The sequence below is a fragment of the Eucyclogobius newberryi genome, unplaced genomic scaffold, assembly GCF_026437365.1.
Source record: "Eucyclogobius newberryi isolate DKJ021-1_F unplaced genomic scaffold, fEucNew1.0.hap1 SCAF_15, whole genome shotgun sequence".
Classification (NCBI taxonomy): domain Eukaryota; kingdom Metazoa; phylum Chordata; class Actinopteri; order Gobiiformes; family Gobiidae; genus Eucyclogobius; species Eucyclogobius newberryi.
In genome coordinates, this window is record NW_027315779.1 from 29,925,417 (window position 1) to 29,952,150 (window position 26,734).

A 26,734-nucleotide genomic window follows, 5' to 3' on the forward strand; every position below is an offset into this window, starting at 1 on the left:
CCTATAAGTTATCTGTTCTTTTCTTTTTCTGTATCTACCTCTGTATTTACCTGCGTTGAATGAAATTTCCCCATGCGAGACAATAAAGGAATATCTTATCTTATCTTTATTTTTCTATTCTTCCACAAAATAAATTACATTTTATATTATAAAACTGTATACATGCACCTTTTTCATATATATAATACTGGGTAGTTTGTGGGAAAATCAGTGGCTAGATAGAAAATCGGTATCGGAAAAAACGGTTTTGGCAGGTCAGACCTTAAAAAACAGAAATCGGTATCAAGAATTTTGCAATCGGTGCATCTCTATCATTAAATGTCAGAATGGAAAGTATTTGGGGCCTGGCATTGTTAAAACAGCCGTAAATATGTGAACGGCTAGTGCCAAGAAGAGTGCCATGAATTTAACTAAACCACTCACTTTGAGCAAGTCTTAAACCAAAAAAACAAAGTTTTTCACCTGAGTGAGCCCAGATTCACAGGGGTGCTCATTTGCATCTCATTGAAATAAGCCCTCCCCGTGTCACACTGACAGATTGATGTTGTGTTATTCTCATTAGGACCTGAACTGGACTTGAATCAGAATTAGACGTTACTATATTAAAATGGAAATACTTGGATTACAAAAGGCCCTGAATAGCATCAAAGAATAAGAATCAGAATAGGGTTTATTGCCATTTGTCGATAAACAGAATTCACAGGTGATTCAGGACATAAAAATATGTATTAATCCAAGAATGTGAAAGTTATTTTTACGTTAACAAATCACATCTCTTCCATCCAGAAGTTGAATTTAAATATTTACTTTTGATTCAGCACCGGGGGGATTAGCCAACTTTTGATTTCACAAAAACTAAACAACAACACTAAACCGGATAAACAAAAGCCGATTTAGCCACGAAAACTAACGGCAAAGCTCCGAGCTCCGCAAAGCATCATAAAAAAAGGTCGATAACAACACCCACTGAGCTAGTTTTCGATGTGCATATCATTTTAGCATGTATGCATCCATGCAGGATCTTGTGAGTACTTACGCCATGCACTTTTTTGTCTTTTTGTACTCCGTACTCTGTACATGTACTCCGTACATCTTCAACACCACGGAGTAAGTAGCCATGTAGCTAGCCGTTGATTGGCCGAAAAATAACAACAATGGCTGGCTAGAAATAGGTGACACCCCGAGGAGCGCTGGAAAAAGACCCGAAAACTACCCATTTTTAACAGCTTAATGTATAAGTTTATGACAACCAATAGTGTTATCAGAAGCACCGAGGGGCTCCTTCATAACTTCAACTTACACATTCTGCAAAAAAACGAAAATCACACATTTGAAGAAAAAAAAAACTTATTTTGGCCTTTTCTCAGTTTGGTCGGGGCCTGTCACATATATACACATATACATAAATATACATGTGTATATACACATATAATATATATACATATATACACACATATATACATATCTATACATATATATACACATACATACATACATATATAAATAAATCTAAACGTTGGGCTGATCTTTACCATTAACATACTATATCAGCTATATCCTGCTTTATTTACTTATCATAAATTTAAATTAGCTAAATTAAAAAGGTATGTTAGACTATAATATCATCTTTTGCAAAAACTTGATTCCTACATTTTACTTGAAATCAAACATCCACACTGCATGTCTATTCATAATCAATAATTTACTCAATAACACATTATTAAATACATTGTTCACAATTGCTTTGGTGTTGTATCATACATTCACAAGGCTTCTCATAAATACTGTACAAAAACATGTGCGCGCACGCTTAACACCTTTAGTTCAGCATTTGACATTTTTATATTCATATTTTTAAATAAACAATAAATTAAACATGGCAGTCAGAGTCTTCATTTGTCTTCATTGCACACCACACACAATACAAGTTCATATATAAAAAAGTATTGCAAGTTTTTTGGTCCATGTGCCTGAGTTTTGTATGTAGTTTGTCCAATAGAGGGCAGTGTTTCCTCAGGATTAAAGTTCTGGATTTGTCCTGTGTTTTGGGTCGATCTGATACTTATTGTAAAAGGAACGGGTCAGTACAAGTTTAGAGTCTGGTACCGGTAACTAGGTCAGCCCAATCAAAGAAAAAAAGTAATATTCGATAATTATCTTTAATATGAATGATAAAAAGAGGAGGGGTCTGATGGTCAAGTCAGAACGGACAATAAAGCCACTAAGTTTAGAGCTTTTGTTTTGACCGCATCAATTTAAAAAACAAAAAAATCGGCGCCTGAGAGAATGGTTGTGCTGAAGGGTTCGGTTGTGCTGAAGGGTTCGGTTGTGCTGAAAGGGTTCGGTTGAGGGTTTGGTTGTGGTTGAGGGTTTGGTTGTGGTTGAGGGTTTGGTTGTGGTTGAGGGTTTGGTTGTGCTGAAGGGTTTGGTTGTGCTGAAGGGTTGGGACGCCCTGAAGGGTTGGGACGCCCTGAGGGACGCCCTAAAGGGTTGGGACGCTCTGAGGGACGCCCTGAAGGGTTGGGACGCCCTGAAGGGTTGGGACGCTCTGAAGGGTTGGGACGCCCTGAGGGACGCCCTGAAGGGTTGGGACGCTCTGAGGGACGCCCTGAAGGGTTGGGACGCTCTGAGGGACGCCCTGAAGGGTTGGGACGCTCTGAGGGACGCCCTGAAGGGTTGGGACGCTCTGAGAGACGCCCTGAAGGGTTGGGACGCCCTGAAGGGTTGGGACGCTCTGAAGGGTTGGGACGCCCTGAAGGATTGGGACGCCCTGAAGGGTTCGGTTGTGCTGAAGGGTTACGCTTAAGGGTTTGGTCACGCTGAAGGGTTCAGTTGAGGGTTTGGTCATGCTGACGGGTTCGGTCACACTGAAGGGTTTGATTGCACTGAAGAGTTTGGTCGAGGGTTTGGTCACGCTGAAGGGTTCGGTTACGCTGAAGGGTTTGATTGTCTTGAAGGGTTTGATTGTCTTGAAGGGTTTGATTGTCTTGAAGGGTTTGGTCACGCTGAAGGGTTTGATTGCATCCAGGTTCACAGTCTGCAGGTCTGGTACTTGTGGAGAGAGGGACTGAGCTCGTAGAACAGGACGTAGGCATTACAGCTGCGGACCTGACTGGACGAGATCGGGTTCACCCTGAAGAACAGAAAAAGAAAGAGGTCAAGGTTAGTTCTGAGAAAACGCTATACTTCGTCTTTATAACTTATGTAAAGACATTAGTTCCTTTAACCTATTTTTATGTTTTGTCTGTTTGGATGGTCATGTAAAAATGTATGTCCACACAGTTATGTCAGTAGTATTTTCAGCAAATGCTACTTTATACTACTTCAACTACGACTGCAAAATATATATATTATAATATGATATGATATAATATAATATAATATCGCGGCCGACGCAGAATTTGAGCGAGTGTACATTAGAAAGACAAATGCACCGGACGAGCGTTCTCAACGCGCCGGACTTAATACACTCAACAGCAGACGTGCGTCCGAGTCGTCCTGCGCACATGCGCAGTGGAGGAGCTGTGCTGTGTTGTTTTTCTCGTGGTGTAAATGGAGTTTAATGTTGGAACATGGCTTTGGTTTATTAACTTTACAAAGTCAGCAGCTAGGCGCCAGCCGAGGCAACGTGCGGGGGGCCCGCGTGAGCAGGGCCGTAGCTGGGGAGATCCGCGAGAAGGGCCCGGCGCGCGTCTTTATCAGCTGAAAACATGAATAATCTGGTGTGCCTTAGCAACTGGCTTAGTGCAAAGGAGTAAAAAAAACACCCAGTTTTAGGAATCTACAAACTTTTCTGGTTCTTTTCAATGCCCTGGCAGTGGCAATAAGCTTTAGTTTTGTGTTTGATAACATTGTTAAAGTTAAAATGTACACAATGTATTTAGTTTTATTTAACTGGTTAAGTGTTTGTTCGCACAACTAGTGTCAAGTTCAAAGAATTTTTCTGGTTTAGGGACATTTGGTACTAGACTGGTTATGCTGCTCCTAAAATGTGTTTTGAGTGATTACAATGTTTCTGACGTTACCTCCGAAGTGGCCTGTTAATCTTTAATGATTGTGGCTCAGGATTTTGTGGCAAGTGAATACTTAATATTTTATTTAACTGCTACTGAATAAAAATATAAAAATACTGATGCACTTTACACTTCTCTTCTCACTGCTTCATATATATATATATATATATATATATATATATATATATATATATATATATATATATATATATATATATATATATACACATACATACATACATACATACATACACGAGGAGACAAAAAGGTTTTCTATAAAATAAAAAAAAAATACAATATATATATTTGATTGACTTCAACTTATATTATTAAGTAGCTGGGTAGAAGGAACTATACCAACTTTTTTTCAAGTAATAAAGTTAAATCAGTCCAGACGTATTACAAAACCAGCCCTCTAAAAATGCGACCGATGTGTGCTTTCTGTATAGGATTACAGAGCGTTTTATTCTCGCTCCTGTCGGTCCCTTACCTCCTCTTCCTCATGGCCCCGTTATTTGGTTCTCCTTTGCCATGCGCATAAAATCACAGGGAATTTAAAGTTACTGGAGCGGCGTCGATAAGCGCAACCGTAGAGAAGTACGATGCTAGCGCGTCCTGTGCTAGCACGAGTGACGTACCTGGTGTCGTTGTAGCAGTGCCACTCGCCCAGCCCCGGGTGTCTGCAGTAGGCCGTGTAGTGTCCTCCTAAGGCACTGCCCGAGTGGTTGGACACGGCAAACAGGTTGTACACCGCACGCTCTGAAAAAAAAACCGAACAAAAATAAAACATTTAACTAATTTCAGGATAAGTGAAGCATAGGATCAGTTTGTATTGTTTTTGTCCTCAAACTCTTCTACCTTTGCGGTATATCTCCGGTATAAGAACTTAAAATAATGTATGTACTGAAAACATCTCATGACTTTCTATCAGTTAGACGTTCCCTCACAAGAATATGTGTTAGCGCTCCATCTACTGGCAGCAGAGGAAACAAGCAAAAGCTAGCTTCCCCCGACATGCCAATGAATGTGATTTGAGTTTGAAATGCTCAGAACGAGTCTGGTGATGATTTATGGACTTCAAAACAGCACAGGAGACCTCCAGAACTTAACCTTTTAAGTTACAAATCTGGGACATTTCAAAGTGAGTGTTTTTGTGTGAGAAGGAGCAGAGAAGACAAGCCCGAGAACAGTTTTGCGTTGGGACAGTATATTTTCACTTGGTCACCAACCATTAGTATCGGAGAACTCTCGAAGGTCCAGTTCTTTCAGGGGGAAGTTGACGGACGTGGACAGTTTGGAGCTGCGAACGTTTGAGTCGGAGAACCGCTTCAGGTCTGAGGTAAGGGAGTCAAGGGAAAAAAATACTTCCAACTATAGAGATAAATGGAGCTCACGTAAAAGCCATATCCATATATAAAAGATCTCATATAAAACAGTGTTAGACTGGAAAAGGATACGGAGCACCAGGATGTGGGGGAACCGTTGGATGCTGAGGCGTTTGGTGCACTTCCTCCTGGTTTTGCAGTGCTCACACATCTGTGGACAAACAGGAAGAAATGAGGACACACGGGACAGTGAAGTCCCGATTATTATTTTCTCTTTATATCCGTCTTTTTCCGTCAGTCAGTATTCTTTCTTGTCCAATCATCTCACGCGACAGAGATCCAAGAGCTAATGAGAACCAGACCACTTTGGATTACTTTAGACAGTGGAGACACACCAGAGCGCACCAGTGGCTATCAGTGCATTGTTAAAAGGTCCCATATCATGCAAAATAGAGCTTTAAACCTTCTTACAGTGCTATTGGTGCTTCATATATGTGCCCAAAGTGTTTTTTTGATTGATTTGCGCTGTTTTTAGCTAGAGTGCAGTCTATATCCTCCTCCTCGGATCTGCAGAAAAACGGGTGCTACTCACGTTATCCCCCTTCCCCCCACCCTCCTCTCCCTTCCCCCCGCCTCCGCGCCGAGGGGGAAAGGGGGAGGGGGGGGTGAGAGGTGCCGAGGCACACGGCGACAGCGTGCACGCGGAAGAGAGCCACCGCGGTTAGTTTCACGTTGCACAGGACAGCCTGCTGCGCTGTGAATCTTCGGACTTGTGGGGTTACATTTGAGTGCTGGCACTATTGCCACGATAAAGAAGACGATGAGAGCGCGAGAGCTATACATACACCATCTCCATGCTGAGACTACGTCACGGGGTGGGCGGGGGGGACATGCTCTCACTGAGACTACATCACGGGGTGGGCGGGGGACACACGCTCTCGCTGAGACTACATCACGGGGTGGGCGGGGGAGGCAGATTGCTCTTCGCAAGGGTGGGGGCGAATCTCAGACCAAGCTGTGTGCATTTCCGGGTTTGTGAGAGGGGTCCAAGGTATGGGTGATATTTGATTATGTTATGGGTGTTGCACAACACTTATTATTATCAAATATACCCTTAGGGTAGACTACGAAACAGGAAAAATAGCATGATATGGGATCTTTAAGGTCCCGGGGCCTAAGTGTGTGGACGTACCGGGCTCTCGTCTCCGTCCAGCACGTCTTCTCTGGTGAAGAGCTTCAAACAATCCCTGAGCGTCACCTCGCCGGAGCTTTTCTGAGGACACGCAACAAAATATAACTCTTGATGACAAGGAAACGATGTAAAAACACAGATAAAAGATTGAAAAAGTCAATTTAGTGCTGAAGAAGCTACAAAAACATTCTAAATGTGGTTATTTTGCAGTCTGTTCAAATTAAATCCTACATTGTGTGTTAAATGGTTAAGGTATTTACACTGAGGGAAATAAGTATTTGAACATCCTGCGATTTTGCAACTTCTCCCACTTAGAAATTATGGAGGGGTCTTAAATTTTTGTTGTTCTTGTTATATGTGAACTACACACGAGGTGATGCAGTGTAGTACCTCTCCGATGGGGATGGACAGGTCCCAGAAGGGGTCAAACATGGTGGAGCTGGAACCACACACGGAGCAGGTCAGACAGCTTTTCAACTGGCCCCCGAACACATCTAGAGAGGGTAATATTGATGAAAATAAGAAATAAGTTTTTGTTTTTGACATTTGGATTAAATAATGTCACTGTCTGCTTTCTTTTCTTCTCATATGTGTTAGGGTTATCAAAATACTACTTATTATTACAAAAATAAACTGAATTGAATTATTTATTTATTATAAAGTGAAAAAGTAATGGTTACGGTATTCGAATAATAGCAAATAAAAAATAAATAAAACGTAACTAAAAAAACTTGCATGACATTTCGTAGACAAAGTTTTGACAAAAATAATAATAATAATGAAAGCCGCACACTGCGATAAAGACCTTGCGACCGCGGGGTACGACCCACCGCGAGGAGCACACCTCTAATCACCCCTCCCCCACAAACAGTACAAACTTTATAATACTTAATTCAACATTTTCACGACGGTGCGGTTTGAGATAGGGTTATGCCCCCACTTGCTTTTATGTTTTTTAGTTAATAATGGCAAGAAGGCAGGATAAGTTTGTTATCTTAAGTTTTGGAGCAGGACCACACCTCTTTCACGTGGCCTTCCTGTGGCTAAACTGTTTACACCATGATCACACCAAGATCACACCATGGATCTATTATATTATCTGGATGGGGTATGGCTAGCGTGTCGTAACCACCCCCAGTGGCCACTCCATTGGTACTGCAGCCAATGTCTAAATATACTTTTTGACTTCATTCAAATGTTCAAAATTTAGCAATAGATGTTATACATCATTGCGTTCTGCTCATTATTTTTCGTAACGTATATTAATGCGGGAATAGGACATCTCATGCCAGAGAAACAAGCTTCCCACGCCCACAATGGAAAACGCCACTTTTGTTCCACTATAAAAACTCGAGCTTGAGTCAAGTGATTTTGTCACATTGTGCCCGGTCAGAAATGGACCTGTGATGCATTTTCTCAGTTGTCTATGACAAATGGATTGTATTTTTTTAATTTTCAGAGTTTGGAGATGGTGCCAGAGAGCCATTTTTTTTAGCTAGCTACTACTTTTGCTTATCATTGGGTTTAGCTTGAAAAGCTTCACAAACACTCTATTAACAATTTAAAAAAAAGAAAACAGTTTAAGAAACATTACATTGCTCGTGGGTTTTGGGTCTTGTGGCCAAGTTTGAAGTGTTTTCTAAGAAAACTGTAGGAAAAAAGGCCAAAAGTAAGAAAGGTGCACTTTTGAAGCGGCATATTTTTGCTGCCACTTTTCTGGTGTTGGGCTCCCAAAGGCCCCATGTTAAATAGATTTTCGAGGTGGCGCTACTGGGCCATCCTTTAATATTTTTTCACGAAACCTTCACTCAAAATTAGAACTCACAGAGTTCAAAATTAGAACTCACAGAGTTCTAATTTTTGATACCACTCACGAGTATATCCGTGATTGTTTACTACTCGATTTTTGCATTTTTCCAGCCCCCGAATACAATATTAAGAAGTCCCTCGCCGGGACGATTCTCGTCCTTCGGCTCGGGCCTCATATTAAGATTCCTGGAGCCCATTTTGTCAAAAAACTAAATGAAAAGTGTCTAAATAAACACATAATTTAATGATAAAAATACTCCACTTCTTTATTTAAAAAGCAAACACCAACTTGATGCGATTATAATTATATAGATATCTATTAAATATGATCAAATATTAGTGTCTCCATCGGGCCAGTAAAGAGATGTTTAAATAAGAGTCTGACCCAGGACGGCGCTGTCCTCCCTCTGCACGTACAGGTCCCACATGTGTCGGGCCTTCTCCTTGTCTCTGCAGCACAAACATCTGTTACTGTCGGGTCAGAACCGCCATGCTTCAGAAAGATGTGTTTGTGAAGTGAAAAAGATATGCACCATCCAGCTTTGTAATAGTCAAATGTGTATTGTGAAGTTAATTTCATTTTGTCAGTAGCATCTGGATTAAGTCTTTTTTTTACCGTTGGAAAAAGTCATGCTAAACTTAAAATGATATCTTGTTGCACTCAGATAGAGAAGTACTGTATTTTCCGGACTATAAGTCGCACCTTTTTTCAGTTTTGGCCGGGGTGCGACTTATACTTATACTTCTATACTTATACTCCTTTGGAGTATAAGTATACTTACTTACACGTATAAGTCGCACCCCGTTATTTTCACACTTGTAACCGCATTTCTTCTTTATTAGGCATTTTTTGGCTGGTGCGACTTACATTCAGGTGCGACTTACTTTCAGGTGCGACTTACTTTCAGGTGCGACTTATAGTCCGGAAAATACAGTATTTTTCAGGTGAAATTATAAAAATGTTATTGCGTTTGAAGTATGAAAATATTCAACTTGATTTACTAAAAAACAAAACATTACTAAATATTAGTCCTGTGTATTTTATTTGTAGAGCTCTAAAGAGCAGACGTTTTTTAAATGTATTTTTTTAAATCTCATTAGGAGAAAAGAATAGGGCACCGGACTGAAATATGAACTGCAAAACTAATACACAGCAAGTTAAACAAATCCAAATTAAGTATCTTGTTTTCAGTCTAGAACAGGGGTCGGCAACCTGCAGCTCTGGAGCCGCATGCGGCTCTTTAGCGCCCTCCTAGTGGCTCCGTGGAGCTTTTAAAAAAATTATGAAAATGAAACTAGATGGGGGGGGATATATTTGTTGTTTTAATACGATTTCTGTAAGAGGACAAACATAAGCAAACATTCTTAACGTTTTCCAATGCTGTAAAATGTTTTATAATAAATATTAAATTTCAACATTTCTATCAACGAAGATTTGCGTCATAGCCTGCGACGCTCGTTACAGCTCAGCACACATGGGCGGAGCACCAGCATGTGGGCGGAGCAACAGCACGTGGGCGGGGCAGTGCCGGCAGGTGCCTGTTGTAAACAAACTGTAATGGAAGTAATTATGAGAACAGAGGATTCAAGGAAGAATGGACCGAATCATTTGCTTTCATTGCCAATGCAGAAGGATTGTCTGCATGTTTGATTTGTCATGAGAAGTTGTCAAATCACAAAAAGAGTCATTTGGAGACATTTCCAGGATGACATGAAGGATTCTCCGCAGAGACAGTGAAGGAAAGGGGCATTAAAACGGCAGGCATTATATCACCAATCGGCTGCAGGGAAAATAAACATTTAATCAGGAATGCTCATTATGTATTTGTAGCCTTGTCATTTTGATAGTAGGCTATTATAGCTAATATACACTTCCCTTCATATAAGGCTTACATAAGGCTTTTAAATTTTTACGGCTCCAGACAGATTTGTGTTTTGTTTTTTTGGTCCGATTCGAACATCAAAAGGTTGCTGACCCCTGATCTAGAATTACCATTTGCCGTTGGAAAGAGTCCTTTAAAATCAAAAATAATATGTTGTTGCACTTAATAATGTATTTGTTTCCGGTGAAATGAAAGAAGAACATGTTACTACATCTGAAGAAAGACCTGGGTTCAAAGTTCAAAGTGGATTCTCGTGTCCCGTTACGAGACGGGGGAAACACAATGGCTAACCGATCGGGGTGAAAGGTGGAAGACGGAGAGGAGCTTACGAGAGGCAGTCCAAGTCCTGTGCCGACGCACTCGGGTGCTGCGTCGCCCGGTTCACCTCGCTATGGAGACCGTCCAATAGAAAGCGCAGGAACTCTTGCGCGTCCTGTTGACTGCACGCACAAAATAATAAATAAAATAACATAAAATAAAAAAAAACATCCCGCAGAATTCAGCAGCGAGAGAAGAGGTATTCATACACAAGTACACATGAAAATTCAAAAGGAGAACATTTTAGTCAAATGTTGGTGCAAGGCGGTTAGCACTCTTGCCTCCCAAGAAGGAGATCATGGGTTCGATTCCCATGATCTCTCTGGGTGGAGTCTGCATGTCCTCCCTGTGTTACCGTGGGTTCTCTCAGGGTTCTCCGGCTTCCTCCCACCGTCCAAAGACATGCAGGTGTTAGGTAAAATTGGCAACTCTAAATTGGCCCTAGGTGTTGAAAATTTGCATATTCTGCTATAACACTTAAAACATTGCTGTTTGTAAATGCTATGTCCATAATAAATAAATAAATAAATAATCTACTTAAACAAAAGTTTTGAAGTACCGTATTTTCCAGACTATAAGTCGCACCTTTTTTCATAGTTTTGGCCGGGGTGCTTATATTTATACTTGTATATAAATACTTCTACTCCGGAGCGACTTATATGTGATATTATTTGTTATTTTCACACTTGCAACCGCATTTCATACTTCAGTGCAACTTTTTTTTTTTCTTCAATATTATGCATTTTTTGGCTGGTGTGACTTATGCGCCGGTGCATTGAAATAAAAATAAAAGCACTTTATTTTCTAGTAATTCAAACTATAACTGAGACTTGTTTTACAATTTAGAATGGAAACGTTTTGAGGTTAAAAGAGACTGTAATAATAAAATCAGATATATTTTAAAAGCAGCTCTTTGTCCAGACATTGGAATCGTGCGTGAAAAGGGCTTACAAACTCATCGTAAGAAATCATTACGACGCTCAGAATACATTAGGAAAGCGACAAATACATTTAAACAGCCTTTCTCCTATCGGTGCTAAAATGGCTGTGTCATTGACAAAGAACATTTGAAAACTTAAGTAAATACAGGGCAGTGCTGTAGGCGTGTCTGGGGGGAGTTTTTGGAGCGATGGTGTTAGTCCTGGAATAATACAATAATAATATTACTTCTGCTGTCGTCTGTCTGCTGTTAGTTATGGGAAGTAAACCTTTTAGATCAATTTTAAAACAAATACATAAATTGGAGTTTTTTGAGCCAATACCAATATCTGATATTTGTCTTGCAGCTGTGGCCTATACCTGATATTTACTGATACAAAGATGTTTTAAGTCAAGTTCAAGAATTACCTTTTCACATTTGCAAAAAATGAAATAAAATACAATGCATTTCTCACATTTGCAAAAAAATGTATTTATTTGTCAGGGATATAATATCATTTCTTGCCTGATTGTGTATCGTAATACTATAGCAGATACTGATCAATAAAAAAAACTAGTATCTACCAAATACTAAAACTATCTATTGGATACAAAAAAAGACAAACAGGACAAAATGTGACCTTTCCTGAAGAGTTTTAGAATGATCTTGACCTTTATCTTCATCAGAACTAGTATGAGACCACATAGTAGCAAAGATAAGATAAGCCTTTATTTGTCCCGCAATGGGGAAATTCCAGAGTTGCAACACAAAGTATGTACAGAAGCCAGACCTGGTGGACAAAGTGGGAATGACACATGGGCACACAGACAGGGCACTGCAGAAGAAAATTGGCTCCAAATGTCAGCTAAATGTTTTTCCCATCCCTAATATGAATTTGGTTTTGTTCTACTATTATCTACTATTTTCAGTGTAGATTTGTGGACTCACTTGCAGCCTCCGAACTTGGGGGCGTATTGGCAGATCTGTTTCCTGAAGTCTGCGGGGCTGATGGCGTCCGAGCTGGCTGAAGTCCACAGGTGCTGGACCAGAGACGTGAATTCTGGAGCGGGACGACACAAAACACGACAAACGCATGTGATTTTGTTTGAAGGACACACATTCTCGTTCATCATTCATCATCATCATCTAGTGGCAGCAGAGAGAATTGCAGTGGAGAAATAAACTAAAGCTAGCTCGCGCCGTCACGCTGATGTAAGAACGTGGGTGTAATGAAAGCGATTTGACGTCAGAAAGTTTGAAAATGACTGGTTCTCACTTTGGTTTGGGCCCAGATCGAGTCATAATTTAGCTATGGTTCGAGTCCAGATTTAGTCCAGGTTAAGTTCTCAGTTTAGTTTCATTGTTCTATTTTAATGAGCTGATTGTGCAAGTGTAAACGCGCCTTTGTGGACTTATAAACGGCACAGGAGACTTCCAGAGCTGGGAAATTTGAAACCAGGTGTTTTTGCTCCGAGACAGCGCAGACAAGACAATGCTGTTTACGAAGACAAGCTCGTAAACAGCCTTCATTAAACTAGTGTGAAGCTAAATACAACTTGTATTTTTGATGCGGGAATGGAATCATGGTTTAATGTTTTTGTTGATCTATGGTCTAATAAATAATAGCAATAAAATAATACAACAACAAAAAAAGATGTTAAGGCGATTGAAAATAACTCTTATTATACTGCGGTGTACAAAAATACCTTCAATGTCACAAACTAACTGTTTAATGGAAGGTGGAACTCACAGTGATCAGACAGAAAGTAGTCCCAGACTGAAAGCTTCTCAGAAAATGAATCATCCCGTGACCAAACAAGTCGGTTTGATTTACTTTATTGAGTCTTGACAGGAACACAAAGTGTGCAATGAATGAAAATGTCTTGTTGAGCTAGCTTAAATTTGGCCACAGTGATTTGATCCAACGGCGTAGTAATTTTTCCCACGCTCGAGACGCGCAGCTCAGCTGATCAGGACGCGTATTCTTCATTTCCTCGTTCAAACACGAGTTCAATAAATGGGAGCGCGAGCCAAAGCCACGCCCACCCCGCATCCTTCATGTTAATCTCATGGATATATGGTCAAGCCGTAAGTTGCGAGAGTTTTAATGCTCTGACGTTCTAACGAACTCGGGTTTGTGCAGAAATGGTCGGAAGTCGGAGATGCTGGTGCAGAATAATTTTTAATTTTTATTGAGGTTTTGGCCCAAAAAAAACTGAAAATCCGCGAAAACGGGAAATACATATATATTTGTTTTTTAGAATCTCCGTTTTTGACGTTGGCGCGCTCGCGAAACAACTTATAAGAAAAAAAAAGAGAAAAAAGAAACATGGTTTAAAAACGAAAAAAATACTTCTATACATTCATAAAGCAATGACTAAGTGTCTTGCCAAAGACACAATGATGATGGTGGGAGCCACTACTACTGGCTCCTGTTGCCCCGTCCAGTCATGTTACTAGAACATACGGGACCACACCTTAATTAGCCTTAATTAAGCATGAAGAGTTAATTAAACATTATTTAGGTGTAGTAACTACGGTACTTAATCAAGGAGTTATGGTATTAATTATGTGGTTACTAAGTCTTTAGCCATTGTTTTTCTTTATTAAAAGGAGACATGTTATGCTTTTGTAAGTTATTTAGTTTTGAACAATAACATATCATATATTCATAATTTTACATTTTGTTAATTTTAAAACGCAATATTGATCTAAAACGGCTCGAAAATAGAATTGGGACTTTTTTTGAGGATTTGGGGGAATTTTGGGGGAAACCAAGTGTCTGACTTGGAGTCTTAATCTTTCATATCATCTCAACAAAGTGCAGGTATGTGGGCTTCGATAGGGGGTAGGTGAAAACACTCAAGCCTGGAATATAGGACAATACTTGACTTGCTTGAATCAATAATAATAATAATAATAATAATAACTTTTGTTTATATAGCGCTTTTCAGTGACCCAAAGACGCTGAACATATATAAAAAAAGGGGGGGGGGGGGTATTTACAGACAGGGGCACGTACAATACACATTAATATACAGATAAAATGAACAAGACGGAAGAAGTAGAGAGAAAAAGATGGGGATGTAACAGGGGGTAGAAGAGTAGGCAATGGGGTAGAGGAGGCTAGGGGTAGGGGAGGTCATAGGCTTGGGTGAAGAGGTATGTTTTTAGGCGGGATTTGAATGTTGTGAGTGAGGGAGAATGGCGGACAGGTTCAATCCAAGTCCAATTTTGACTAAATGTAAAGCAAATAAAGATTTAACTACTGTGATGTTACCGTACACTTTACCGCTTCATTAAATTCACAAAACGTTGAATTAAACCATATAGTACCTTCCATGAGCGCAGTGCTGGCCCTGCGGTGGCTGCAGAGGTCCAGTCTGTGCGCGCTCCTCAGGCAGTAGTCCCGGAGCTCCGTGGTGTTACTCAGACACTGCAGGATGGAATTCATAAAGCACTGCAACGTGACAAAGGCAAATAATATGCATTTGGCTTTAGTTTGACTTTGGAATGGACGTCGCTGAAATATGATAAAGGGTCTTACCGTGTTGCCGAGGTTCTTGAGTCCAACCAGGCCTTGGGTGGTCTTGTTCTGTTGAAGTATTGACATTTTTCATTGGATTTCACAAGCAAATTATACAGAGGATTGAAATATTATTAAATGTAGGTGTTTGGAGAAGAAATTGTGGCAGATTCTGAAAAAAATTGACGAAATCTGGAGTTTGGAGCAGCAACGGCTGAAGAAATAAAACATGGTTAGTACGTCCTTTTAAAATATCTTAGTGACGTATGTCAGGCTTTTACAATTTTCTGATTTTGACTTTATTTGGTGTATTTGTACCTGTTGTACTTGTACAATATAGTTTTACACCAATTGAGCAAGTATTTGAGGAGAAAACTTTGAAAAATCTGTAGGAAATGACATCACACCAGGGACACCATTTCCAGTCAAAGTTTAGGCAGAATGTTTTTTTGACTCTCTAAACTAAATAACGTCACATTTTTTTTGTCATTAGATTAGTTTTTGCCCAGTGTTTGCTGTGTAATTTCCAAGTGCGACGTCATCAAGTACAAACAGGAAGTGAAATTATAAACCTGAAAAATGTGCTATTCTGTGATAACATTTTTATAATTTTTTAGCAACATTCTAAATATATTCATCTTCACTGCATTTTAGTTCGATGAGTCATCCGACCTTTAGGGGGCGCTTTAAGCTGGTTTTACTGCGGCCGTACAAGGTTGGTGTATGAGATGACTTTATGAGCAGGTTATGTCATCTGCTGTTGGAGTCAGATTACACGCTTGCACATGTCTTTGTACACTCTGGTTTTATTACCTATGGATCTTCACCATAACAACACTGTACAAAATAAAGAAAGCATTTCATAGTTATTAAAATACTAAGCCAATTTCCACTAAGATCGCAATGTGATGTTTGATAATGAGTGATGCCGTGAAAGCACTGACTAACTCTAGGCAAAGTGACAGGTCAGATGAAAGGAAATAAATATTAATAAATATAAATAAAAAAGGAAATAAATGCGAGATGAACATGTCTAATTGTATACTGTGGTTTCAGAAAAATGACATTTAAGTGAAAATGAAAGTTAAAAACGACATTATTACCAGCCTGATGAGCAGAAAAACATGAATTAAATAGAACATGAAGCTTTATAGAAGATTGGGTTTCAGACATAAATCTATGGACTTTTAAGATACAATAGGGTAAACAATGTAATGCAGAGGAATTTTCATTACATTAGGGGTTTTTAGTTTTTTTTTTTCTGGGTGGGGAACGTGTACTCAAATAAAAGTATAGGTAAAAGAAAGAAGAAAAATAGAATATACTTTTAAAAAAAAAACTTTTTTTCAAGTTATAAAGTCCACTCCATCTTGCCCCTGAACGGATATAACAGCAGTTCTTAGAGTCAAAATGAGACCACAGTACGCTCTCTGCATTTAAAAATAGTGTGTGGCTTTAGCATGCTAATTTTTATTAGCTTTACAGAGATGGCAAAATCCCGCTCTGGCGTCTGAAAGCTGTGAAAAGGACTTAGAAACCATTCCGGTGAAAGATTAGCATGCTCAGATTATGTTGGAAAAGTAAGGAATTAACTTTGGATCACTATAAACATTAAGAAAAAAATCATCAAAAATAAGACAGCAAGAATTCAGTACGGCACCTTTAAGTTGTAGCAGAATTACATTTTCAAGAAAAATGCTGTATAAATGATTTAAGTATATTTCACTTGCTGTTTTCAGTATGTGGCATTATAAACATTAGAGCTGGGTTTCGATTCAAATTTCAAGAATCGATTCGATTCCGATTTTACGTTTCAAAATCGTTTTTTTCCGATGTCTCAGATCCCATCCGATTCGCTCCGATTTCTGATTCGATCCGATTTCGATTCGATCCATTAATGTTATTAAAAATGAAAAATGTATATGAACCGTTTCCTTCACTTCATGACTGTGTAGAGAAGCAACATATTAAAACTAGTATTATATCAATATTAAACAGCAAATCTTACAAGTATTGGTGTGACTGATGGCTGGATGAAAAGGTTAAGGGTCAATCTACCTTCAAGAAAGATAATCCAGGAGTCCTGAATTATCTTCCTTCCTTCCTTGAAGGTAGATTGAAGTTCACTGAGGGAAATGTAGAAAATAATTTTAATAAAAAAAACGTACGAATCGATAATCTGTCATTAATATGCGAATCGATTAAAAATCGGAAAATCGATTATTTCAACCCAGCTCTAATAAACATCAAACACGATGACATCCCTAATACAGACTAGTGATATTTCTGACTCAGTCCAGGGTTCAGATTAAGGATTTTCACTTGTATAGCGGTGCTGCTAAACAATCCGTTAATTTTTCAAAATTTGTATAGCAATTTCATAATTGCATAGCAAAACACGAAAGTGACTAACAATCAATATTTTCCATTCATATAACACAATTATTTATTCAAAATGTATTTGTAAACATTCTATTTAAAAAAAAAAAAACTCTTAAATTAACTTTTAAACACTTTTTAATAAAACAGAAAACTTGCAAATAAAATTAGTTGTTGAACAAATTGATCAACACAAAGTCAGATGGCCTTATTTACAACTTTCTTCCATATCATCAATCAGATGACTATTTGCAGGAGTCTCATTTACATATTAATTGTCATTACACTTACAAAAAATATGTATTAAGCTTCTGATGGAAAAATAAAGGTTGCTGTGGTGTCCATCATGGTGTATTTTATGCGTTATTCAAATTGTACCGCTCTATTTGACATTCCATTCCAATTTTCGTTCTGCTATTTGATGACGGTCCCTAAGCACTCGTCTCGGCTCCGGCTGCGCATTCGGATCAGTGTAATTCGCTGCGCCCAAAATACGCATCTGATTGTTAAAAACGAGGTTGTAGTCACTTGGCAGTGTAAATATGAGTATTTTGGCATGTGTATGATCTGCAAAGACTTTTGCGTTTAGGAGCTATTGACCTCGGAAGCCCTCTCCTTGAACCCACACCTTAACGTGGTGGAGGGGTTTGAGTGCTCGAATGATCCCGGGAGCTATGTTGTCGGGGGCTTCATGCCCCTGGTAGGGTCTCCCAAGGCAAACAGGTCCAAGGTGACGGGTCAGACAAAGATCGGTTCAGAAGCCCCCAATGATGACAACACGAACAAGGCAGTTTACGTCGCCCGGATCGGCGTCACCGGGGCCCCATCCTGGAGCCAGGCCTGGGATGGGTGCTCCATGGCGAGCGCCTGGTGGCCGGGTCTTACCCCACGGGGCCCGGCCGGGCACAGCCCGAAAGAGCGACGTGGGGCCGCCCTCCCGTGGGCCCACCACCCGCAGGAGGATCCATAAGGGGCCGGTGCAGAGAGATCTGGGCGGCAGTCGACGGCAGGGGCCTCGGCGACCAGATCTCCAGACACAGAGACTAACTCTGGGGACATGGAATGTCACCTCGCTGGGGGGGAAAGAGTCTGAGCTTGTGCGGGAGGTTGAGCGATACCGACTAGATATAGTCGGCCTCACCTCCACGCACAGTTTGGGCTCTGGAACCCATCTCCTCGAGAGGGGCTGGACGCTCCACTTCTCTGGTGTTGCCCGCGGGGAGAGGCGGCGGGCTGGTGTGGGCTTGCTGATAGCCCCTCAGCTCAGCCGCCACGTGTTGGAGTTTACCCCGGTGAACGAGAGGGTCGCGTCCCTCCGCCTTCGGGTGGGGGACAGGTCTCTCACTGTTGTGGCGGCCTACGGGCCGAACAGCAGTGCAGAGTACCCGGCCTTCTTGGAGTCCTTGGGAGGGGTACTGGACAGTGCACCGACCGGGGACTCCGTTCTACTGGGGGACTTCAACGCCCACGTGGGCAATGACAGTGACACCTGGAGAGGGGTGATCGGGAAGAACGGCTTCCCCGATCTGAACCCGAGCGGTGTTCAGTTATTGGACTTCTGTGCTAGCCACGGATTGTCCATAACGAACACCATGTTCAAGCACAAGGGTGTTCATCAGTGCACATGGCACCAGGACACCCTAGGCCGGAGGTCAATGATCGACTTTGTTGTCGTGTCATCAGACCTCCGGCCGCGTGTCTTGGACACTCGGGTGAAGAGAGGGGCAGAGTTGTCAACCGATCACCACCTGGTGGTGAGTTGGATCCGCTGGCGGAGGAGGAAGCCGGACAGACTTGGCAGACCCAAGCGCATTGTGAGGGTCTGTTGGGAACGTCTAGTGGAGCCCTCTGTCAGTAGGGTATTCAACTCGCACCTCCGGGAGAGCTTCTCCCATGTCCCGGGGGAGGCTGGGGACATTGAGTCCGAGTGGATCATGTTCTCCGCCTCCATTGTTGATGCGGCTGCTCGGAGCTGTGGTCGCAAGGTCTCCGGTGCCTGTCGTGGCGGCAACCCCCGAACCCGGTGGTGGACACCGGAAGTAAGGGATGCCGTCAGACTGAAGAAGGAGGCCTATCAGGCCACTCCGGAGGTCATCGAGGGGTATCGGCAGGCCAAGCGAGCCGCGGCTCGTGCTGTCGCAGAGGCAAAAACCCGGGCCTGGGAGGAGTTCGGGGAGGCCATGGAGGAGGACTATCGGTCGGCACCAAAGAAATTTTGGCAAACCGTCCAGCGCCTCAGGAGGGGGAAGCAGTGTCTCACCAACACCGTTTACGGTGCGGGTGGAGGCCTGCTGACCTCGACTGGGGATGTCGTCGGACGGTGGAAGGAATACTTTGAGGATCTCCTTAATCCCTCAGTCACGTCTTCCCAAGAGGAAGTAGAGACCGGGGACTCGGAGGCTGGCTCATCCATCACCCAAGCTGAAGTCACTGAGGTTGTTCGCAAACCTAAAGTATCTGGATGTTGTAGGACTGTCTTGGTTGACACGTCTCTGCAACATCGCGTGGCGTTCGGGGACCGTGCCTCTGAACTGGCAGACCGGGGTGGTGGTCCCTCTGTTCAAGAAGGGGGACCGGAGGGTGTGTTCCAACTACAGAGGGATCACACTCCTCAGCCTCCCAGGTAAGGTCTATTCCAAGGTACTGGAGAGGAGAATCCGACCGATAGTCGAACCTCGGATTCAGGAGGAGCAGAGTGGTTTTCGTCCCGGTCGTGGAACACTGGACCAGCTCTATACCCTCCATCGGGTGCTCGAGGGTTCATGGGAGTTTGCCCAACCAGTCCACATGTGCTTTGTGGATCTGGAGAAGGCTTTCGACCGTGTCCCCCGGGGTGTCCTTTGGGGGGTGCTCCGGGAGTACGGGGTCCGGGGCCCTTTGCTCAGGGCTGTCCGGTCCCTGTATGACCGGAGCAGGAGCTGTGTTCGCATTGCCGGCAGTAAGTCAGACCTGTTCCCAGTGCATGTTGGACTCCGCCAGGGCTGCCCTTTGTCACCGGTTCTGTTCATAATTTTTATGGACAGAATTTCTAGGCGCAGTCGGGGTCGGAGGGTGTCCGGTTTGGGGACCACAGGATCTCATCTCTGCTGTTTGCAGACGATGTTGTCCTGATGGCTCCATCAAACCCGGACCTGCAACATGCACTGGGACGGTTTGCAGCCGAGTGTGAAGCGGCTGGGATGAGAATCAGCACCTCCAAATCCGAGGCCATGGTTCTCGACCGGAAAAAGGTGGCTTGCCCTCTCCAGGTGGGTGGGGTGTCCTTGCCCCAAGTGGAGGAGTTCAAGTATCTCGGGGTCTTGTTCACGAGTGAGGGAAGGATGGAGCGTGAGATCGACAGGCGGATCGGTGCAGCGGCTGCAGTGATGCAGTCGCTGCATCGGACTGTTGTGGTGAAGAGGGAGCTGAGCCGAAAGGCAAAGCTCTCTATTTACCGGTCGGTCTACGTTCCTACCCTCACCTATGGTCATGAGCCTTGGGTAGTGACCGAAAGAACAAGATCGCGGATACAAGCGGTCGAAATGAGTTTCCTCCGCCGTGTGGCTGGGCGCTCCCTTAGAGATAAGGTGAGGAGCTCGGCCACACGGGGGGAGCTCGGAGTAGAGCCGCTGCTCCTCCACGTCGAGAGGAGCCAGCTGAGGTGGCTCGGGCATCTGTTCAGGATGCCTCCTGGGCGCCTCCCTCGGGAGGTGTTTCAGGCATGTCCCACCGGGAAGAGGCCCCGGGGAAGACCCAGGACACGCTGGAGAGACTATGTCTCTCGGCTGGCCTGGGAACGCTTCGGGATCCCCCCGGAGGAGTTAGAGGAAGTGTCTGGGGAGAGGAAGTCTGGGAGTCCCTGCTCAGACTGCTGCCCCCACGACCCGGCCCCGGATAAAGCGGCAGAAGATGGATGGATGGATGACCTCGGAAGCCCGAATCTGTGACACTAACTTTACCGCACGTGGCTCCTCCCACTTTCAGACTCTGATCTGAGACAGCAGCGGGACTCGTCATGTCAACACAGCGTCCTACATGTGTCATGCCATTATTAACGATCGATTGACGAGTGATCAGTATTTTTAGGGGCTTTGGTTATACAATTGAACACGCATTTTTGTATCACAAAAGCTGCGATACAAACACACTTTTTTATGACGAATGCATCGCATTTGAGAGAAATAGCGTCACATTTTGCGATGCGATACCGCTTATTCTGAACCCTGCAGTCTTTGTCAGTCCAACGTGAGCGTCCCATGCTCACACCGTGGAGAAACCACTTTGGTCACGGTTGAAACTAGGTCATATAGGGAATTGGAAAGGAAGTGACAAAATCCAAGATGGCGGCTCTCTCGCGGCCCAAATCACTTGCGGTTCACCATTTTGCTACACGGTTTTGGTACACCTGGTGGTGAGAGAAATAAATTTACTGTCTCGCAACTCTGATGTTAGAGACACGTCTTTCTGCAAAGCATTCGAGGGTTCGATTCCGGTACGGAGCTTTATTATCTCAAATTTAAAAAAACGTTTGCAGTCTAGTTTGTTTTGGGATGAGTTAGCTACACTTTTGCTAATACAAAGTCATGGTATAAACTAGTTTTAACCAAACGAAGTAAACCTAAAACTTAAGGTTAGGTTAAGGGTTAAGGTTAAGGATAGGGTTAGGGTTAGGGTTAAGGTTAGGGTCAGGGTTAATGTTAGAGTTAAGGGTTAAGGTTAGGGTTAGGGGTTAAGGTTAAGGGTTAAGGTTAGGGTTTAGGGTTAAACCCAGACCCAAGTGATTTACACTTTCACAATTCTTTGTGAAATGCACGCCCATTTAAATTGTTTCTCAGCAAGACAACACCGCCAGGAACTCATTGTTTGGTCCTTGTACACATCAAATGCATCGTAAACTTCAGGTTTGGACCCAAGAGTGAAAATTATTGATGGATCAGCAGAATTAGCGGGACCGTTCGCCATGTTTACTACGGTCGACCACCTGTTTACTTCCGCCTGGCTCCCGCCATGTCGACAGGGCTCGATCAGAAAGTTCTGCTTTGGTCTCCACTTCCACCAATCACAGCGCCCCACCCACCAGCATAACACACTCCAGCGATGTTACCTAAACAGGAGCTGTACTGAGAACGGCAGCGGGCGTGGGGGCGTGGGGGCATGGGCGTAAGGGGTATGGGGCAAGGGATAATCATGGTCAGATGGTGATCAGGAAGAGCCTGGAACGCCACAGAACTTCACATGCGTCACATGACTGAAAACACTACTTGTGTGAGGAGGAAACTGGTTTAAATGCTTTATAAATTGTACATATTCATCCATATTTTCATAAGCATGCCAACCATCTATTTAACCGGCCCTTATCTCAATTTTAAAAAGTCAAAAAGTCCTAACAAACAGGAAAACATGATCCACGACTTTAAGGGTGTTATGATGTAATCTGAACCTCAACAATATTTGATTTCCTCGATTACTTGAGTAAGTTAATTTGGTGTCGATGAGCTGCCTCTGTTGCTACAACTGTTTAGAGCTGGCAAATATATATTGAAAAATGTATAATATCGCAATTGCTGTTTCAGAGAAGTGAAAACAAAATTGAGCAAAATCGTCTATGATAAAAGTAGGGATTGATCGCTCTTCGCATTCTATACTCGGTTCGGCGTTTACGTCACCGAATGCTTTTGCGAGTGCCGTTTTAACGCACTGCTGAGTTCAGATGAATAAAGTCACAACGTAAAGATGCTAAAAAGGCTTCTACTGGAGTTTAATGAACAGATAATTGTCGTTACGTTCACATAAAAGTGATTTCAATGGATTTAACAACTATTTGGGATTCGGATGTAGTACTGCGCATGCACAGTTGTTGCTTTGTTCCTCTATTTGAGTCACGTATTCAATTTGCGTCAATCATGCTCGTCATTCTCTTAACTATATTTTCAGTATTTTTCGAAACAGTTAAAAACGTTATCTGTCAGTTGTTGCTTTAGTTTGCCGACATTAAACTTACAGAAAGATTCAAAACGTTTTTTTGGGATCAAATCTGGCATAAATGTGAGACTAAACGGACAGAAGCGCGCACAATACAAGCTGTTTATTGTTGCAGCTGGAACACAAAGTCACATTGAGCACTATCACAGTCTGATAAGGAGAGCGGTCATGTGTTTGGACATGTGTTTGGACATGTGCCACTGTAACCAACACTCGCTTAACTATGCTGTGCTGAATAGTGCTGGAGATGTGAAGAATAAAAGGATAATATTGCAATTGTTGTTGTGGAGACGTGAAAAAATTAAAATGATGAAAACTACATTATCTTTTAAAGCTGGAAAAAGTGTACGGGATAATCACACAACATATCAATACTTTCATTTTTGTCAGTATTGCCCATCTCTGAACTTGCTTTACAGAATTAGTTTTAGTGACTTTTTCTTTGGCTGCCTCGCCTTCTTTTTTATTTACATTTTTATTGAATTTTAACTCAAATTTGTCCCATCGTATGGCATTAAACTGATCCATCGGGCATGTATTAATTCACGTGTTCTTAATGCTCTAAAATAACACTATGGAAACAGATTTAATGCCATAATAATAATGATAATAAAATGTAAGTAGAGTTTCCGAATGAGTAAAAAGCGGTACAGAACGAGGCATTGCAGTTATTTCTGTACTGAAAGTAACAAAGTCGCCATTACCTTTCGTTTCTCATCATCAATTCTTTCTAAACATTAATATGGGGATTTATTGGTAAAAACTCTATTCAATTTTGTGAATAATTTGTTGTGAATATTATTTGCCTGTTATCGACGCAAATTGTTCAGAATACCTTGGTCACAAACTCTGTTAAACCAATCGTGAACATACGGTTTATAGACGTAAAATGGTATCAAATTTAGAATATGGCATAAGATAAGATAAGATAAGATATTCCTTTATTGTCCCACATGGGAAAATTTCATTGGTGCAACGCAGGTAGATACAGAGGTTGATACAGAAGAACAGATCACTTATAGGAAGTCTGAAAAACACTTTCAGTAGAAGATCTCCTATAAATAAATTAATAATTAAACATAAAAAAGAGAAAATGAATTTGAGCCGTTCCACCGCAAATAATGTGAGCAGTCAAATTAAAAACGGCCACATGACGCAAAGGAATGGTCCTGATATTCCTACTAATGCTAATGCTAATCCTAATGCCTCGCCTTGTTTAAAGAAGATTTTTTATCATACAACAAAGTAAAAACAGAACAACTTTCATATTATTAAATGGCCTAAAACTTGGACAGTGCATTTTTAAAACTAAATTATCAACTAAATACAAGAACTTTATACATTTGACCATAAGAATTTAAGTTATATCTAGATTCTTACAAATTGATGCAAATTATTACTTTTGTCTGTTTCACCCTGAACTTGAAAATAAAACTCTAGAAAACTCAGCATTTAAAAAAAAGATATTAATTTTATTATTATTATTATTATTATTATCTTATTATTGATACATTCCGTATTTGAGATGTCACGATTATTGGGTTAATTGATCATTGTGTTTATTCAGGTCACAATATAATCGTGAGAGCCAAAAAATAATAATAAAGGTGAAGATTTTGGAAGCAAAATGAAGTGGTTTTAATTCAACCTATAGTAAATATACTAAATATAAAGTTTGCAATATACTAAATATTAAGTTTGCATTAAACAGCTCACATCATTTTTCAGATTCAATGATAAAAGTGCAGTTTACTTATATTTATCTTTCACAAATGACACAAAATAAATGAAACACAACTTAATTCTACAACTGTGTGAACTTTATAGAAGTCAGCTACTGAACACATACAGTAAAATAACTATACACACTGTAAATAATAATGATGTTAACGCACAAATCAAATAAATGAATAGAAGCTTCAGAGTGGATGGACTGACCTTGCTCTGGCTGATGATGAGTCCTCTGAACGTGGAGACCAGCGCGGAGCGAGAAAGAGACGGGCTCTTCTTCCGCAGCTCGGCCCGTTCCAGAGGCCGCTGCTCCAGCTGCTGCTGCTCCGCCGTCACGGTGTACGAGTGGCGCAGAGACGGCATGACTAGGCTCCAGTGAGTAGGGGCTGGTGCTGCGCTCTCGGTCGTTTCGCGTGTCCAAGTCCGGGTTTTGACGTGAGCTGGCGGCGCGGTTGTGTCGGTGAATGGCGTGGAAGTGAAATAATGTCCTTTAACGGAGGAGTGACAGGCCCCGCCCCCTGTGCGTGTCCCTGAAGGCGGCATGAGGCGTTTGCGAGCTGTCGGAACGAATGCGGATTATTATAAAAAGAACAATCGTTTTTTTGCCATCTGCTGCCATATATTTCTAGTTGCTGATGTAAACAGACGTTAACGCCACCGACACATGCATTTACTGTCTGTTTTTAGGTGATTTTGAGTGTTCCAGTCAGACTAATAACCATCACTTCCAGTTTTAAGTCCGTGGAAAACAACAAACCAAAAAAGTTCAAGTTTAATAGAAACAATATGTCTAGGTTATAAAAATATTCGGATAAAAAGTTGAAATAAGGGGATGTAATTGAGTTAAATCTGTTTTGCCTCAGTCAAAGCAGATACACTGTAAAAGCAACAATAAAACAGTAAAAAGAGAAGGTAATTAAGTTCTGTCCACTCATGACTCATTCATACCCTTTTCACTCGACGGTTTCACTTCTGTGTTCCATCAGTTTTCTTTATTGCTTGAACAATGACAGTATAAGTGGTCAGAAATCTGGACTCAACTTTGAAATGGACACATTTGGACTAAATGGGATTCTTATTTTATGTGCCTTTTCTTTTCTTAGATGCCTAATTTTTCTTAAAACTTATTTTCAGATATATCCATTGTGTATTGTTCTCTCTGGTCCTGCCCTGTCTGTATTTTTTAGTTTTTTCTGTGTTTTGTGTTGTTGTTTTATAACAGTGGAAAAAAAAAGATATATATATAAAAAAGAATTTCAGAGATTGTGGATTATTATTGTGCGCCAGGATTTACCGAGGGCCGAAGAGACAGGATTTACAAAGCTTCATTAATTAGGCGAAAGAGAGAGTGTGTGAAGAGGAGCAAATGCTTTTCAATAACTCATTTACATAACTGACTGTTAAACAATAGCACAAACTAAAGTTAAACCAATTGGTGTGTTTATCACTTTGATATGAGTCATGTACAACAGCTTCACATTAGTCAGAGTACGACATGTTTTCATTATTTTATTGAGATCACATCATTTTAATCATCATAATCCATCCACGTTACATGTGGGTGGATGAGTATTTCTCGCAAACATCTCAAGGGACACTTTTTGATGACATTAGAAGGTGGACTGTAAACTCTTTAATAGAACACTCAGACCAAGCAAGAGTCGTTAATATTTAAACT

General features: G+C 41.5%; 1 protein-coding gene across 1 annotated transcript; it reads right to left on the reverse strand.

Annotated features, from left to right (window-relative positions):
* Window positions 1-1,683: 1,683 nt before the first annotated feature.
* On the reverse strand, window positions 1,684-25,445 carry LOC140361221 (ubiquitin carboxyl-terminal hydrolase 2-like). The gene is made up of 13 exons (XM_072446954.1): window positions 25,264-25,445; window positions 15,007-15,054; window positions 14,796-14,919; window positions 12,408-12,519; window positions 10,552-10,662; window positions 8,725-8,789; window positions 6,921-7,024; window positions 6,531-6,611; window positions 5,471-5,549; window positions 5,243-5,347; window positions 4,652-4,772; window positions 2,869-3,133; window positions 1,684-2,278 (listed from the first exon to the last, which is right to left on the reverse strand). The coding sequence occupies exons 1-12, from the start codon at window positions 25,417-25,419 to the stop codon at window positions 3,031-3,033; spliced, it is 1,209 nt and encodes a 402-aa protein (XP_072303055.1). The 5' UTR covers window positions 25,420-25,445; the 3' UTR covers window positions 1,684-2,278; window positions 2,869-3,030.
* Window positions 25,446-26,734: the final 1,289 nt, after the last annotated feature.

Coding starts and splice junctions, on each gene's coding strand:
- LOC140361221 (XM_072446954.1), bottom strand. CDS start 25,419: ATGCCGTCTCTGCGCCACTCGTACACCGTGACGGCGGAGCAGCAGCAG. Junction 12,520..14,795: donor CAGCACTGCGCTCATGGAAG/GTACTATATGGT, acceptor GTCCCGCTCCAG/AATTCACGTCTCTGGTCCAG. Junction 5,550..6,530: donor TGGACGGAGACGAGAGCCCG/GTACGTCCACAC, acceptor GTTTGTCCACAG/ATGTGTGAGCACTGCAAAAC.